We start from the raw sequence: 16,812 nt of genomic DNA on the forward strand, positions 1-16,812 counted from the left end.
TATGAAACCATTTATTTCCTAAGAAATTACACTATATTTTGGGTGATCCTGTAATCATGAAATGTGAATCACTAATATTATAGAAAAGAGGGAGGAAGATGTGTTTATATGTAGCTGTAGCAAAAGTGAAAAAGTGGGTAAATTGTCACTTCAAAGGTATTGAGCGGACTTTTTCTTGCGTACGCTTCTTTGCAGCCAAGTGTGATTGAAAATATGACAGAATTCAAGCGCAGTCTGCCACTTTTTCCACTGGTGAAACCACATATCAATTTCATGGCTGCAAAACTGTGAAGAACCCCAATGGATGAAGAAATGCAAATGTTCAGTACTGACATGGTTTCAGGGGACTTCATGATGAACAAAATTATTAAAGATCGTTAGGATAAATGGTTCTGTCCGTTATGAAAGTCCCGAATTCCTTCTTGGTTCATTTGACATTAGCTGTGTGTTAGGGATAGAGAGTATATAAAAATCAGTTGTGGTCATGTGTCATTTATATTACAGACAACCTGTTGAAAACCAAAATCAACTGAAACAATAATAATAAAAAAACTTGTAGATGCAGTATATTTTTAAAATAGTACATCCCTTCAAATTTTCATTTTGATAAAATAACCCTCCAGAGCAAATAAAATTGCTTGAAATACCGTTGTTACTCCTGAAAAACACCATTTAGTATCCCAATAATTATGTTATTGGGGGCTGGAGGGGATGAGAACAGTAGGTCCTTTTTGGGATGGGGTCAACAATTTTTCTTAAAAATAGAGACTTTCACATTTTTTTGAAGTGACATGTTGAATGATACTTTTTTAATTGATCCTTAATGCAACCAACATATTTTCTATTTAAGTTTTATGAAGACCAGTGGCGGGGGGGGGGAAGGAAATTTGACAACACAGTAGTAAGTGAGAGAATTGTCTTAATGAGAATAATTGAAGATGTGGGCATGATTTTAATCTTTCTATACAAATTCGGGGACGTTTTGTATTAAAACTAGTAAAATGCTGGAAACACTTTAATAGTGCATCTTATTTTTGTTATGAAAAGTGTTGTCCCAGTCTCTTGATACTGTCAACATCCTCATCCTGTTCCGTTTTTCAGTGTTACTGTGAATTGTTTCCATTTGGTATATAAAATGCTTTATTTGGTGTCATTTTTTGTTTTCAGTTGTGCATGTACTGATGAAGAACTCAGTCTGTTTTGCTTCATTTGTTGTTAGGTCTCAGTCCAGCAAACTACTAGTGCAAATAACTTTAAGCACATGGCAGTTCTTGACTCAAGATCAGGTGAATGTCAAATATGGGCCCTATAACGAATCAGATCCGTCACTGTTCTGGTACATCAGTGCGGGTCCTTCTTGTCCTTCAGGAAGGCGTTTGGGACAACTCAGTACTGGGTGTGCAGAACTGCGTTAGCGCAGGGTGTGGTTCAGGTTACATCACAAAATGTTTGTTCCTACTTCTTTTAAGAAGGCTGTGCAAAACCAGAAGGATCCAAGATTTATGCTGAAATACTAGTATGTATGTATATTCCATAATTAAGTAACATGGTAAAAGAATAGAGGGTGTCTAATCTTCAGGTTTTACTGACTTCGGCAGAGTGATCTCATGCTTGGGATAGCCCTCAAACAGAAAAAGGTAAGGGAACATCTTACTGAGTTCTCCTACCTGTTTAATGCATAAAATTGATTGTAATTACTCAGACAGGATGGAGTATGCAAAGCACTGAAGATATGAATTCTGCTCATCAGGGGTGTTACTGAGAGTTTGCTTCTTATTAAAAGAACGTGAAACCAAGACCCTGATGTGACACATGTTGTCATACGTCAGAATCCTGATATATGCAATAGGGCTGCTCTTGTCATTGAATCAATGTTCTTTCTTACACTGGCTCTGAAGCCAAATTGAATGAATGCTTGACAGGGTAAGGGCCTTAAGTTATGTTTATCTGAGAGTCTCTTCTAATTGAATAAACGCAGTGTATTTAAAAGTTGTTTAAAGGTTAACAGTACATGTTTCAACATCTTTTTAATAAATTTGATGATAGCTTGTGATGTAACCTGTTGCCAAGGAAGGGCACTAGCATTTTTTCGTAGCCTGAGGAAGAAAAAATTAAACATAATATAAGCAAAAACAGTAAAGGTGTCGCTGTTCACCACATTTTTCATGGATCCTTGACATAAAATGGGCTTTTTACGCTCTTGCATTTTGCTTTTGTTTATAGTTTTCCTTCAGTAAAAGTACTTGTATTATATATATTAATAGTTTTGACAACATACTATAAAAATATATATTTTGGGATTTAGTATTTAAACATACCACTCCTACGGTGAATAAAATGAAATGGCTTCTATTGTGTGTAAAAATAAATATATATATATATATTCATGGAAGTACTATCAACTCTAATTTTAACAAATTATATAAATAAATTGGAATAGCAGTGTATTTAACACAAGGTCACAAATCATGTTTTCCAGAGGGGAAGAAAAAGTAGAATTTCAAAGTTCTGTGGCTGGATGCAGAAACCCATGTAGTTTTCCAGCAACTCTTAATTGCTTTTAAGTGTTCTCCAGCATTTTACAGTTTCTGAGTTTGATATAGCAGTAAATTTTGATAAACTCAGGCATACTAATTGGGTTCATTTTAATGGATCCAAAGCTGCAGTGTCTACAAGCAATAAAAAACTACCTAGAATACACTGTAATTCAATTTTAGTGCTTGTTAATTAGTTTATGTAAGAAATCATAAATTATTATTACATAACTGTAATTTTTGCAAGTGCTATTTTAAGCAGTTGATGTGGAATTGGGTGCATGTGACACAGCCAGTATGACAGAGTGCTAGAGTTATTCTGTTTACAATAAACAATCTGAATTTAATGCTTGGAGTTCTTAATTTGTTTTATTTTAATTTTTTGCATACTGGTAATGTTACATCTATCAGTCTGTGCATGTTTTTTATTATACATGAGTTGCGATTTTCTGCTCTCCAGTTGCTTGGAGTAGGTAGGCTGAATAGCATTGTTGGAGAAGTGTTCCCAGTCACTTCTAGGCAAGTTTCAGAGAACTTCCCCATGTGGCATCCCACATCTTGTAGGTAGATCCACCTCTGTTGCTCTCTGAGTGTATGAAAACTTGCTAATATAAAGGTAGAAATACTTGCACAAGACAGGATTTTAATTATCCAGTCTGAAATTATAAATTCAGAGCATCGCTGCAGCTGGACTGAATTATGCCAAGTTCAGCTTTACAGTCTTGCTTTTGGGAAATTGCTTTCCCTGGTCGTTTTCTTTGTTTCATGCACACCAAAAGATTAACATTTTGAACGGTTAGGAGTAAGTGTGATTGTTGGAACAGTAAATAGTGTCAATTCTGATAGCACGAAGATACAAGTCAGCAGGCACTTCTGCTGTTCTAATGGGGCTCCTTGAAGTAATACGTGACAGTTAGCAACGTTAAAAGAGACAGGTTTTGCCTCTGGCGTGGGGAAGAGTGGTTGGTACTCTCAGTGGAGACATAAAATGCCTGCAACCCACCTGGGAAGTTATCTGTCCCCAAGGTCAGGGCATTCTTTCTCCACTCCCAATCGTTAGGGATTGGTGTAAATCTCGACTCATTGGCATTACTGTCTTTTGTGAAAAATCAAGCTGTCCAAATTTACTTTGACTATTACTGTTGTCAGAATATTGTTTAAGCTTGGGTGTGAACACATTGATCATGTGTTCCACAGTGTAATCATAAAGTGCGGAGAAGGCATTACGCACCTTTTTAACTTCGTTTATTATTTTCTAGCTCGTTTTAACACCAGGTCAGCAGAATTTTACTCTGCCTTCTCTCTACCATTTAACTGGTTAGTATGCTTTTGCTATGGGTCCGCTGGAAAGTGAAAGATTGATACTTTCTACACTGTTCTTCATATGTTTTTTCCATATTTCTTCAATAGCTGACCACTGAACTGATAAGGTTGTCTACAATGATGCCTGGGTCCTTCCTTTGAGCTGGTATCTGATTTGATATTCAAATCCAAATCTGAAATACTTTGTTTTCAAGTCAGTTTTTAATGTTGTTGCTGCATGTCGCACAATACAAGGCACCTCTGTGCTATTTTAAAGGAAGAAGAGATCAGAAACTCGGGCACCTTTCTTACCTTGCGTGTAATTTCAGAAGCAAGCCTGCCCTACGTAGATTCTGCTGAAAGGCTTTTATTTGAAACATTTTAAAGTCTACTTAGCATTCAAAGAACGTATGTGTAAGTTATAGTATGTGCTGTTGGCGGAATATAATGCCAATAGTATGTGAAATCTGAATTGCAATTCAAAGGAAGAAAGTGTGTGTAAGGCCAAAGGCCCAGCAGAATGGGAAACGTCACAATTAAACCAACTTATTTGAACTCACGCATCTAAACAGAATCTAAGGTTGAAAATATTTATGGATTCTTAAATTAATATTTCTAAGCCACCCCAAGGTTGTTGACTAAAAGTGCAGCATTAAAGGATGTAGACACGATGCTGCTGAGCTTTTGCTGCTGTTAACTTCTAGGACTCCCTCTTCAGTCCTGCAACACAAAATTCTGAATTAAATTTCTTGACTGTGCAATGGACGAAGGGAGATACACAGCTCCCAGTGGACTTCAGGTTACTGTTGCACCGAGTGAGGAAGTGACTAGGCTTAGCCAGTGGGAGACTCAAGTGAGAGGCATCCAAGTTTAAATCCTGCACCTTTCTGAGGATGTGCCACCACCTTACTGTGTGTTAGCTGTGCTTCCTTCTGCTTCAGATTTCCATTTCAGCTTTTCACTGCCTGCTCAGCTTCCCTTTCAAGAAGGGGAGCAAGGAATCATGGTACTTTTCCTAGTGACTGCCAAAGATATGTAAACTGTTCACTGGAGCAGCAGCTGGAACTCGGGACCCCCTTCTAGCCCTCCCTTCCACCTGTACACAGAAATGGGTGTCCCGTGGTACACGTGGGCTCATACATACATGCACATATTCTGGTGCTGAACGCTTACTCTCCAAAGTTAGAGCAGCTTCAACAGAAGGGAAGGAGGAGGTCCTCAACCTATGTTACTAATCTCCTGGGAAGTGGAAAAAATAGGCTAGAGAAAATTCTAATAGAAGATGGAAATGAAGGTGATTTTTTTGGTAACTTGCACTACCCACTGAGTTGTGGCATAGAAGAACGTGGTTTATATAAAGTCTGTTGTAAAGGATGAACTCCTGTGATGGGAGAGATAAAGATGACCTGCTGTGAAGTCCAGGGAGATGTAGGAGATCAATACTGATGCATTTTACATGGTTAAGGCTGAGTCATTTCAGAGCAGGCGCAAAAATGGTATTCTGGGATATTGGATGTAGAAAATGTGGCTGTATACAAATCTTAGTGAAAGCTGAGCCTGGGCTTTGAAGATCTAAATTTTGAATGTTGTTTAGTGAATAGCGGTCTTAAACATTTGCTGAATAGTATTCAAGTGATAAGGCAATGTTGGAACTGGTTTAAAACACCAGAAATATGTAAACATTTCACAGCAGTGGTGCTCAAAAATGGTTCACTTGGTATTTTTCAAACTTTCCAACTTGATTAGGAATGAAGAAAGTTTAGCAGGACAGGTTTCAATCCAAATGATTATTTGCGCATGTGTGTAAAAGCCAGGGAAGGTCACAACAGGTTAGTGCCCATCACTGCTGTGGAGTCAGTAAGCTGTCAAAGAGTTGAACATTTCCCTACTTCATTTTTTTGTCATTACAGTAAGTTTTAGCCTGCTAAGACTTGTGGATTCCAAGCCTTCTGTAGTCCCAGGGGGGGAAAAAAAGTGTTTCTTATGACTACTTACTGTAAGTAACGTTCTGTGTTTCAAATGTGAGATACCAGTATCACTCACTGACATGTATCTGTTGAGGGTGAAGCTTCAGGAATGTGAAAAAAATCTGTGCAGATAATTCTCCTGTTCATAGATTTGATTAATACTCATTTCCAGATAAAATTGTAGTAAGAGAAAGTAATTGTGACAATTCCGCAGCATTAAGCGTGTTTTAGGAACACAGGAATCTGTATGTATAACTGGATCTGGCATCTCCACAAGCTGATTGTTTAGTTCAAATACTCTTTGTGTCATCTTCAAAGGCAGAGATCTCCGCTGTTCATCTCGCATTGTGTCACGTCTCTGGCCAAGGTGAGATGAGCAGATACTCCCATTGTCACATCAGCCAAGTGTCATTGATGTCCGTTCAGCACGGGCATGCTCCGGGTGTGGGCTGCATGCGTGTTCTAGGATATTTCTTCTGTGATTAGAATTTACGTTCTAATCGTGGCAAGCTTTATCCATAAAATGATGTAAAGATGGCATCCACAGTGTGTCTTAGCCTGGCGAGCCACAGTGGGTTGCTGCTGAAGTCAGCAAAGTGGGATATATAAGCAAGTAGAACTACTTCAGAAATAATCTGAAAACAGGTGCTACTCAAGCGCAGCAGGAGACTGATCTGCTGTTGTATGCACAATATGATTTTATTGCTGTGAATAATCTAATAAAAATGTACCTTATGCAGGCTTTTCCTGGCAGTAGGCATATTTAAGAGTGGAATAGCTTGTAGGCTTTGTGTAACTTGAAGAGTACATATACAAAGAATGCTTGTGGTTTCGATTTTTCCCCTTGAATTTAAATGTCAGTAATTGTTAGTTTAAAGTTGTTACGAATGTGAAAATATAAAAGATTGTATTAAGCTTAATGTGTACAAAATGTAAGTGTGCGTTGGGGTGCTCACTCACTCTGAGCCACTTAATAAAAGTAATGTTGAAATGGAAGATAACGCATATAAGTTGAAAGCAACTAGTTGCATGCCATTTTGCACTTCTTGTCTGATAATTATGTCTATCTGTCACGTCATTGTGTGTAAATTATAAATTCCTGTGAAAAGGGGTCGTGTTATGTCTGTAAACTACCAATGCACAACTGTGGCACTGTATAGCTAATAATATGTATGAGGCTTTTTTACATGTTGAATTGAGTAATTAAGAGTGAATACAAGACCTTATTTTCAGGACAACTTGCAGTGTCTGAAGAGCGCAAGTTTCTCTTTGAGCTTTGAAAGCAACAGAATAAAAGGTAGTAGAATCTCTTACTAATTTTATTAACTCCATATTCTCTACTAAACACACCAAAAAAGGCAGTTGAGATAATTTGGAGATTAAGCTCTAACTAAATACTTAAGCTGGTTTCACAACTGGAGTAAATGTGTTGCCATGTAGTAGGCTGGTAGCCCTAGATTATAAGATATGTATATCTGACAATGGTTTTGGCATAAATTTTGACTAGTCATTTAAAATAATATTAAATAATGTTGGAATGGCTTAATACTCCTGGAAGTCTTGTAACATTCATGTTTCCTCCTTTCATTTGAGATCCAGATTTAGGGTCTCAGTCTTGTATAGAATAAAGAGAGTCCTATAGTTTCGTATCTTGTTGGAGTGAGCTTTAATTTAGCGATGGTGTGACAGAGATCTGTGACAAAGATGCCGGAGGAGCTGCCTTGCTAATTCCCCAGGAGTCGCCATATACCATCCAAGCAAAAAGATAACTTAAAGCCCAAGATAATGTATACCTACATTTGTAACATATGCATTTGCAATGGAATTAATCTATCACTTTTTCTCAAGCTTAAGTAAATAATACACCCTCCACAACTGTGGAAAGATCTGATGTATCTGGTTGTCCAGCAGCTCAGGAAGAGGTAATTGTTCAGAAAATGGACTGCAACACAAAATCAAAACTGCGTGCAGATTTGTATGTGTGATTAGAGAAGGCTATACGGGATAGCACAATCGGTAAGCATAAACTATTTTACTGATTCTGTTCATAATTTCTGGTTCATTGAAAATGCTGAGGTGCCCTCATATGTGATACCAGAAATGTACTAGCAACAACGTGCATGGTCCTTGGGTAGAGTAATGTGAATGGAAAGCACTTACAGTATCCACAGACCAACGGCAGCTCTTCGATATAAAAAGCTGAATTTGTTATGGTTTTTTTCCTGGTTCTGAAAGTATGAATGGCTAAAGGTATCCAGAGAGGAGAGCGATCCCGTCTGTCTCAGCCCCGTGCAAGTTCGGATGCCTTGGGCAAACGGTAAGGCTCTGTTCTCGAGCAGCAGCTACATCACACCAAATCTCCTGACTCAGCTGGTCTTTAGTTCAATTTGATATTAAATGTTACTACCTTTACCTTGTTAGAAAGGAAGTTTAATTACATTTCCTTTTTTGCAGTATTTATAGTGTGCTAATTAGTGCTGTTTCCAACCAGTTACCTGTGCCTCTAGGTAATGGTTATGCATATGTAATTTGAAGTTACATCTAGTCCCTCATTTTTGTGCGTGTTTTATTTATGGTGATGCAAGGAACTGAAAGACCTGAAGTTTGATTATTGTTATTTTTTGGCCTTTGAGTCTTTAGAGCTGGCACTTACCGAGATTTTTTTTTTTTTTTTTTGACCTGGAAAGTCAAGTGAAGTGACTTAATTGACAGTAAATATTGAACCCTTTAGTGCCATTTTTACAGTAATACATTTAAGAGTAGGATTATATGCTTAATGTGCAGAGAGGACTATTCGGGTTCAATGATGCAGTCATGCACATTCAATAACTCATTCCTACTGTTTGACCAGGTTGGGGTAAGGGAAGACCAGGAAAGGAAGAATTGGGGTTTTTTTTGGGTTGGGTTTTTTTTGTTGGTTGGTTGGGGTTTTTTTGGTTGCTTTGGGGTTGTTGTTTTGTTTTGTTTTGTTTTTAGGTTTTCTCATGCGTTTCAAAGTTTAAAGAAAATTTGCTATGCAAGAAAATTTGTAGAAAGTGTCAAGTTTTTTTTAAACAGGTATATTTTTAATTTTTGTAATGAAAATTTTAATTTCCACTGCTTGGAAAACAGCATGTACTTCAGAATAAAAGTGTCAGCTTAAACGAGTCACCACGCAACGTGGTATCTTTCCTTCGCACTCTAATTACAGTTCTTGGTGCTATGCCATACGTGTGCTGTTATTCCCTACCACAATGTGAAGAGCCGTGCACCTCGCCTTCATGCATGAAAACCATTTCTGTCGTTCCCCTGAGGAAAATCCTGTTTGTACGAGTCTATGGATTAAAAAAAAAACCCAAACAAAAAAAAAAAACCACAAACCAAAAAAAAACCCGAAAGAGAACTAAGAGAGTAAATCACTTCTAAAGCGCAGCAATGCTCTAGATATCTATTTTTTTCCCTTTCCGAGCCGGCAAGGGCCCGGTGCTTCCTTTTCGCCTCAGCCGCTCGCTGCCGCCCTCACCCGGAGGGGGCCCGGCAGCGGCAGCCCCGTTTCGCCCCCCCGCGCCGTCCCCGAGGGGGGCCTGAGGCCTCAGGCCCCCCTCCGGTACGGCGCGGGCGGGAAACGGGGCTGCCGCGGGGAGGAGCTGCCGAGCTGAGACACCGTAAGGCGGTGAGAGGGGCCGGGTATGTGCCGGAGGTGGGCGGGCGAGCGACGGCTGGGGGTTGATGAGGGGGTTCGGTGAGGTGGTAGAAAATGGCGGGCGGGGGTCGGGAGGTGTGAGGGGGATACGCGGGGCAAGATGGCGGCCTGTGGCCGGGCCTCTGCCGGGCGAAGGGGGGCCACAGGCTCCGTTTTATCTTACAGCCGGCCCTAGTTTTATAGGGGGTGAGGAGGTGACCGTGAATTAACATGGGGTTAATTCGCAGCAGCAAGTGCAGCCGCGGCTTTGCCGTGCGCTGAACATGCGACTGATGTGGTGCCGGTTACTCTGAGGGAAAAAAAATTACATATATCAGGTTACGGGCTTCAGAAGTGAGATAATTAAATTTGTCGTCACTGCAGACCCCCGGCGCTGCCCGCTTCCCACACAGCCCTGGGGAAGGTTGTACTTATGGAGTGCTTGGCACTGCAACAGCAGGCACTGCAGGGAAACTCATGAAAACAGCAGCGATTTTGCCTTTGGAGCAAATTTCAAAGACCGTGGCACGCAGGGGGCTGTGGAAAAGAGTGAATGGTCATGTCACGGACAGATCCCTTCACAAAAGAGGGCAGAGATAAGGTTGCATAGGCCACTGTGATTCTGGTATTTCTTAGCATTTGACATAGTGGGGGGCTTGGCAGTGAAGTGCTTGTAGCACAGACTTGGGGTGTCATTGCCAAGTGTTCAAACAAAAAACAAAAGGGAAACTGAAGGGGGAGGGTGGGCGGAGCAGCTTTCATGATGTGTTACCTTCGTGACACAGACAGCTGTTATCTCATGGGGGAGAGCCACGGGATCCGTCACGTGCTGGATGTGCCAGCAGCGAGGATGTGTGTGTCAGTGTGATAAGCCCACGTCAGTGGCAGTTCCAGGTGCCGGAGAGCAGCAAAGGAGCTGAGGCAACGCACTCTGCGCCAGCATCTGATGGTGACAGACCTCCACGTCTTCTTCCCGACCAGCCCCTCCCCCATCTCTGGATCCACATCCTTGTCCCCTGGCCAGTCTCAGTCCTCATCTCACCCATTTGTCACCTGCCTCCTTCAGCCAGTCTGTGATCCACAGCTGCCCACAGCCCAAACCCTTCTGCAGCTCCTGGGCTGTGTGTTACAGATTAAGGCTCACAATCTCTTGCCCGTCTTTCTCAATGACTGCTCAGTCCCCACCCTCCTTGTCCATCATTCACTAGACCTGTTGCTGAATCCACGTTTTATCTTTTGCCTTTGAGTAGGATAGGCTAAGCAGGGAAGTCACTGAGAGCTCTGGAGGACAGCCTTTCTGTTTTCAGGTCCAGCTATACAGCCCTGCAGGTAGCGGTAAGGTGCTAAGACCCATTTCTTCTCCTAATGTGGCTCTTACACAAAGAACCCTTGGGAAATTCATTTTCAACAAATCCCAACTAAGCAGCTTCAGCCTTCAAATTTTCAAGGTGTTTGAGAGGATTCTTCATACAAGTCACAAACGCCACCATTTGAACCACCAATCATCTGAAGTCCTCCCTACCACCTAATTTTCAATTCCCTCCTTCAAACTTTGAGACTGTGAGAGACCTGCTGCAATTTCCCATTAATGACCAAACTATCACAGAAGGAATCTTCCAGTTACTCACTTTGGGACACACAGAATGGTGTTTAAAATTTATAAGGTTCTTATTGAAAGAACCTTATATTTAACTGAAAACACAGTCTGATTAAAGGTGGTGGTAGCAGCCTTCTTGTGTCAGGTGGGAGTGGAGGAGGAGGAAACATTTCCTTGCAGAGCTCTGTAACTTAAGGCTTACTTATCCTTGAACAAAAAGGATTTCGCACATTAGCCTTCCAAAAGTTTGTACTAATAGTCTCCTTTTGTCTCTAGACTTTCTAGTCTGGGGGAACTCAGTGTAGGCATACATATGTGCAGGCACGTGAGTGCTGGGGAAAGAAGAGCAATATGAGCCTTCATTACAGAGCAAAAGAAGAGAGGTTGCTTTGGCAGCAGTAGGCAACTCTCATTAACCACATAGTTTGCACAGGGAATGAAGAATGGAATTACATAGCAATATGGAGATTGTCTGCCCCTTTCTCTGTTCTTTGCCATGCAGTGGGAACTTCCTTTTTCCCAGTCAGGCTTACTGCTGTGTGTGAGCATCCCTGGGTTGCACCTGGCTGTGGTGGCTTGCTAATACATCTACTTGGAAGAGATGCCTGGTTTGCACGTTGAAAGGATAAACTGCTTATCCTGTTTTCTGTAATTCTGTCACACAGCTTTTTAACTTAAGGGTAAGTACAAGGCAATGATGTGGTTGAAGGAGATAGAAAGTGGAGGAGGGACTCTGAATCATCTGATTTGTATTTAAAGGCTTTATTCTGCTTGCTCTCTCTTTCTAAAAATATTTTTTCTGGTTTGGAGAAATAAGATATAAATGATACCCTGGCAAGAAGTGCATAAAATCTGACATGAATAAATTGTTCTCTTCAGAGCTGTAAGCTTGGAAAGAACATTGCAGAGATAATGCGTGTTCTTGGCTTGACAGAAGTCCGGTCCATTAGAAATATACCCCTCTGAAGACTGATATGAACTTTTGAGCTTTCAATTGAATAATTGCTCTGTGAGATTTGAAATATTTTGAATTATTTAATTTCCCATTCACCAAAATTGAATAACATTGCAGTTGGTGATTTAAAATGTTGTTGAATTAATTATGACATTTTGTTAAATTCCCTTTTGTCTTTCCTTTGTCAGTTTTTTATTTCAAAGACCTCAGCTAATGCAGAAAGCGTATCACCCCAATAGGGAGAAGAGATGAGTCAGAGATTTGTCAGCTTGAATGGCCTTAGACCTACTTATGCCTACTAACCACTGTGATGCAAGTCTGAAGTGATGTTACTTGCATATTAAAGAGCAAGACGCAGAAAGCTGAAGCTTCCTTGCTAAGCTCTGTTCTACCGACCCTCTCTGCTACAGACTTGCACTCCTCCTGCCTGATGCAAACATGCCCCAGGCAGAATAGGTGCTGCCACCCCCTGCCCCTTCCAGCAGGACCCACCATGTGAGCTCAAGCGCAGCATTTTTGGTCAAAGCTGGTTTAAATACTGATGCCTCAGACCACAGGCAGTATAAACGCCTATGATCTGCCTCATCTCCAAACTGCAATCCAAACATGCTACCCACATTAAGAGAAGAAAGGCCTGCAGCCATGACTTAGAGAATATGATTGGAAAGGAAATTACACCCTTGCTGATGTTAGACCTGTCAAAGCCTTCTAGGATGCAGCACGTTGGTCTATAACATTTCAGATTTCAGCTGAAGGCAACTTTCTCCCTTGTTTATATGCTGTAGCTTATTTTTGTGTCATCCATCCAACTTTATTTTTCTCTGGCATAATTTATAGCAAGCTATTTATGGGACTAGAATAAGTGTCAGTTTGGAGAAGGGATACAGTTCCTTCTGTACACAGTGTGAGTTAGAAGGCTGTTAGAAGGTTTCAGTCCCAAAATGGACAGCACTATACTTGTACATGAAAGGAGAAAAGATTTGTTTCTTATGCCAGTTTCTTGCCATCCCCTATTCTCGTAATGAATAGTCTAAGTTTAATTTCAGGATTCTGTATTCTCTTTCTGTTTTAGGTATGTCATGTTGTATACTAACTAACATCATCAATACACCAAATGTCCTTTTTCGCTTGGACTTCCTATGCCTAATGTCCTAGTTGATGATTATTTTTAGATTATATTGTTTTAAGCTGTTGTATAAATCCCCCTGAGACACTGGTTTTCATTTAAAAGGGCAAATGCATTTGTTTTGTTACTACACTCTTGTCTGCGCTTTACTGCATTGGAGCAAAATTTATTTCAGACAAATGGTTCTTGCGTGTTTTTATATATCCTTTTATACGCTGTTCGTTAAGTTGAAACATCTTTTGACGAGAGAGCAAATCAACAGGCTAAACGGTAATTATCATCTCCCACAAATCACCTATCCTTGATAGAATAAGATATATTTACAATTTATTCACCAGTGTTTGGTGGCAACCACTTCATGATAAAATGGAGTACTGGATCGTATGAGGTATGATCCAAAGATAGGATGTTATCTAGACAGGACTTCAAAAGCACGATATGAAAGTTTTAAACAAAAAGAAAAGTGAATTTATATTTTGGGCTTAGAAAAAAAGGCGAAGGCTGGAACTGAGAACAATTGCAAGCCTCTACTGCAAAAACCAGTCCATGCTCATCACCTTGATATTTGCAGGCAGAATCAAAAAAATCTCAGCTCAACAGCAGGTGCCCACAAGAGGGAAAAAAGCAATCTTCCCCTAGGATTCAGTCCTCAGACTAACCACTACCTGCTGGTTTTTGAGAGGATTTATCCCTGGAACACTGCATTTGCATTGTGTCTGATAACGTCAAGGCTTAGCACAGGACAAAAACATTATGAGTTTAGCAGAAGTACCAATTCAGATAAGTACAGGCTCAGCTGTTGCTAAATTGGCAATTATAACTAGATAGTCTCTGCTCCCCCGCCATCATCATTGTTGGCGCTGGAAGTTTTGTCTCAGTTCAGTGAGTATTCTGTTTTGTAAGCTCTCATTTGTCTTCTGTTTGACAGCTTACAGTGATTTTGTTTAGCTGTACTGATGAACTGCTGTCAGTGGAAAAAGCTCCAACCACCAGAAGCATATCAGGAGGATTAGCCAAAACCTACAATTCCTACATGGTTGGAAAATGGGGAGATTAACTATAAAAGGCCTGAACCAGAATATGAGATCAGATCATCTTCTCAAATGCTGCATGTGTTCAGGATTGCAAATCCATATCCAACTATCTTTATCCCTGACCTTTAAAAGTAACTTTTCAGCACAACCGTACCTACTGTGGCAGGAGCAGCAGAAGCAGGAAAAAGAAAACAAAGTAGTGGCAAGTCCTAGCATTTTACCTGCTGGGAGTCTTGATCTGCTTTCAGATAATTCAGAATTTTAGAATTACAGCACCTGCTCTAGGCTTACATTGCAACCACAGCTGTGATAAGGAGGGATGATCTTGTTCTAGACATGATATGAAATCTGTATCTCTTTTCTGCCAAGCAGTTGGTATGGTTCCAGAATCCTGCCACAATGCTCTCATTTTATCTTTTGTTATTTTGCAGACTCATAGGCTAACCCAGCCTCTGTAAAGCTGTTGCACTGTGGTCTGTCTCCATTTTGGTCTCAAAGCCATATAATGCACCAGTAAAGACAGAATTTTTAAATAAAAATATTGTACCTGCTGAGGAAAAAATGCACGAAGCTTGTTCAATAGAGCAGATTAGTCTCAATTCCATCCTTACTTGAAGCAAGTAACAGCTAACTCAGCTATCTGCATTTAGGCTGTGCTTTCACCATACAGTGATGATAGAGGGCACCCTGTGCCCTTCATGCCTTTGACTCTACAGCATGACTCATGGGCCTTTCCTGTGTCCTAGGAGAACTGGACTTGGCTTCCCTCCCAGAGGAAGAGGGAGGTACTATTCTGGCAGCCTGGCTTCAGTACAAAGTAGACTTCCAGGTCAGCCCAAAGCTCTGTAGTTGCCCCATGCCCCAAGAACAGACACCTGCTGCAGGTATGCAATAAGCAGGCACCATCTCAGGTCTGCAGGTCCCTTTTTGTTTGTAACATTAAATACGAGTAAGGAAAAGAGGGTCTCAGCCCAGCTCTGAGCTTTCTCCCAGCAGTCCTTATACCTGTCCTGCTGCTTGAGCTGGGAGCAGGTTACCCCTGATGCCTCGATGAGCCATCAGCAACAAGTTGTGGTCAGGCCCCAGGACAGGGGCATCTGCTGTGGCCTGCAGGTGTGGCTCCTGCGTGCCTCCTGTGGAGGCAACTAATCCTGAAGGCAGGAGCATCAGGGTCTTAGCCAAAGGAATCCCACTAGCAACCAGCAGTCATGTGGAAAGCAAGAATGGGCAAGGTGCAGTACAATTTGAAGTATCAGGTGGCATATGCATGGCTCGTTCCATCACAAAGCTGCTCTATGTGCATCTGCTCATTCAGCAAAGACCATACCTGAGCTGCGTAACTGCACCTTGAACCAGCTCAAATGTAATCTGCAAGAACATCCAGCAGTGACAAATTTGTCAAATACGCTCGAGAAACCCCCCGCCTCCATTGGGACAGGCAGTTTATGTTGTCAAGTGGTTGCTTTGTTTCAAGAGATGGAAAAGGGAATTTGTTTGTAGGACTTCTGGGACTGAAAAATCAGATCGTGCAGATAAAACTAGCCCTGCAGTCATTGCCTGTAGCATCCCTCACGCTTTAGTCACTAATTTTGTTTCATCAGTGGTTCTTCCCATCCTTCAGCTTTCCAGCGTGCACTGCCATCTCCAACAAGGTGAGACCCCTGCTCAAAATGAAGTGTTTGAAGGGCAGGATCAATACAGTAGGCTGCCACTCTGGTATCTCCTCTTTTGTTTTGATATCAGTATTGAGCAAAAAGGCAGATTTTGTTTTGTGTGTGTGCATGCGGGACTGGTATAAACTGATTAGATGTTTTAATGCTTTTTTAAATGCTAATATATTTTTTAATGCTTTTTTTGGCTAATATATTTTAAAAGACAAAATGAACTGTATGCACTACTCAAGACAGAACACTAAGTTCACCTGTTAATAGTACTAGAATTTAACTTCATTATGCACTCTCCACATCCTTCTGCTTCCTTACCTATTGGACAGGGAATATTAAGTCTTGTTACCGTATTTTTAGGGTGATACTGTTCGGTTTCTCCACAAGTCAATTAGTAAAAAGAGAGACTTGACTTTCAAAAAAGGGTTGTTACAGAAAAAAGATATTTTGAGGCCATCTAATTACATCTCAAAAATGCAATAATAAGGAAAAAATCTGCTTTGGGAATACAGGAAATGTTAGGATGCAAAAATACACCACTGCTTGCCACGTGCTGTATAATTGTGGTGCATATTTGATTTATCCTAATTACATTTTAGTATATTTATTTGCTTTCTGACCAGAGCAGAACTGCCATATTCTGAATTCAGCTTGCTTATGCCTTTTACGCCTTTCCTGTGGTGTGCAATATCACAAGCCTTGTTCTTTTAAAAACAGAATAGAACCAAACCAAAACTAAAAACCACCATCCAAGCTGCACACCACGGCTGATACATAAATACTCGGTTTCTCTTGGTCCTGTTCATATGTATGCAAACGTGTTTTAACGTTGGCTCGGTGGCTGCCATTCATAAGAACGTATTTTAGGTGCAAGAAAAGGTTTACATGGCTTCCCAGAGGATGATTATGCAGCTGCCAAAAGGGATGAATTCAAATCTTATGTACTGTTTTTTAAAATGCTTTGTTAATTTG

General features: G+C 40.7%; 1 protein-coding gene across 3 annotated transcripts in view; it reads left to right on the forward strand.

Moving 5' to 3' along the window:
* IDE (insulin degrading enzyme) overlaps nt 1-6,804 on the forward strand; it is a 69,908-nt gene extending 63,104 nt beyond the window's left edge. For all 3 annotated transcript variants that reach the window (XM_054207210.1, XM_054207209.1, XM_054207208.1), the window contains exon 25: nt 196-6,804. In XM_054207210.1, coding sequence (XP_054063185.1) covers nt 196-291 — 96 coding nt within the window. In that variant the 3' untranslated portion in view covers nt 292-6,804. The remainder of the gene's footprint in view (nt 1-195) is intronic.
* Nucleotides 6,805-16,812: the final 10,008 nt, after the last annotated feature.

This window comes from Rissa tridactyla, chromosome 6 (assembly GCF_028500815.1).
Source record: "Rissa tridactyla isolate bRisTri1 chromosome 6, bRisTri1.patW.cur.20221130, whole genome shotgun sequence".
Lineage (NCBI taxonomy): Eukaryota > Metazoa > Chordata > Aves > Charadriiformes > Laridae > Rissa > Rissa tridactyla.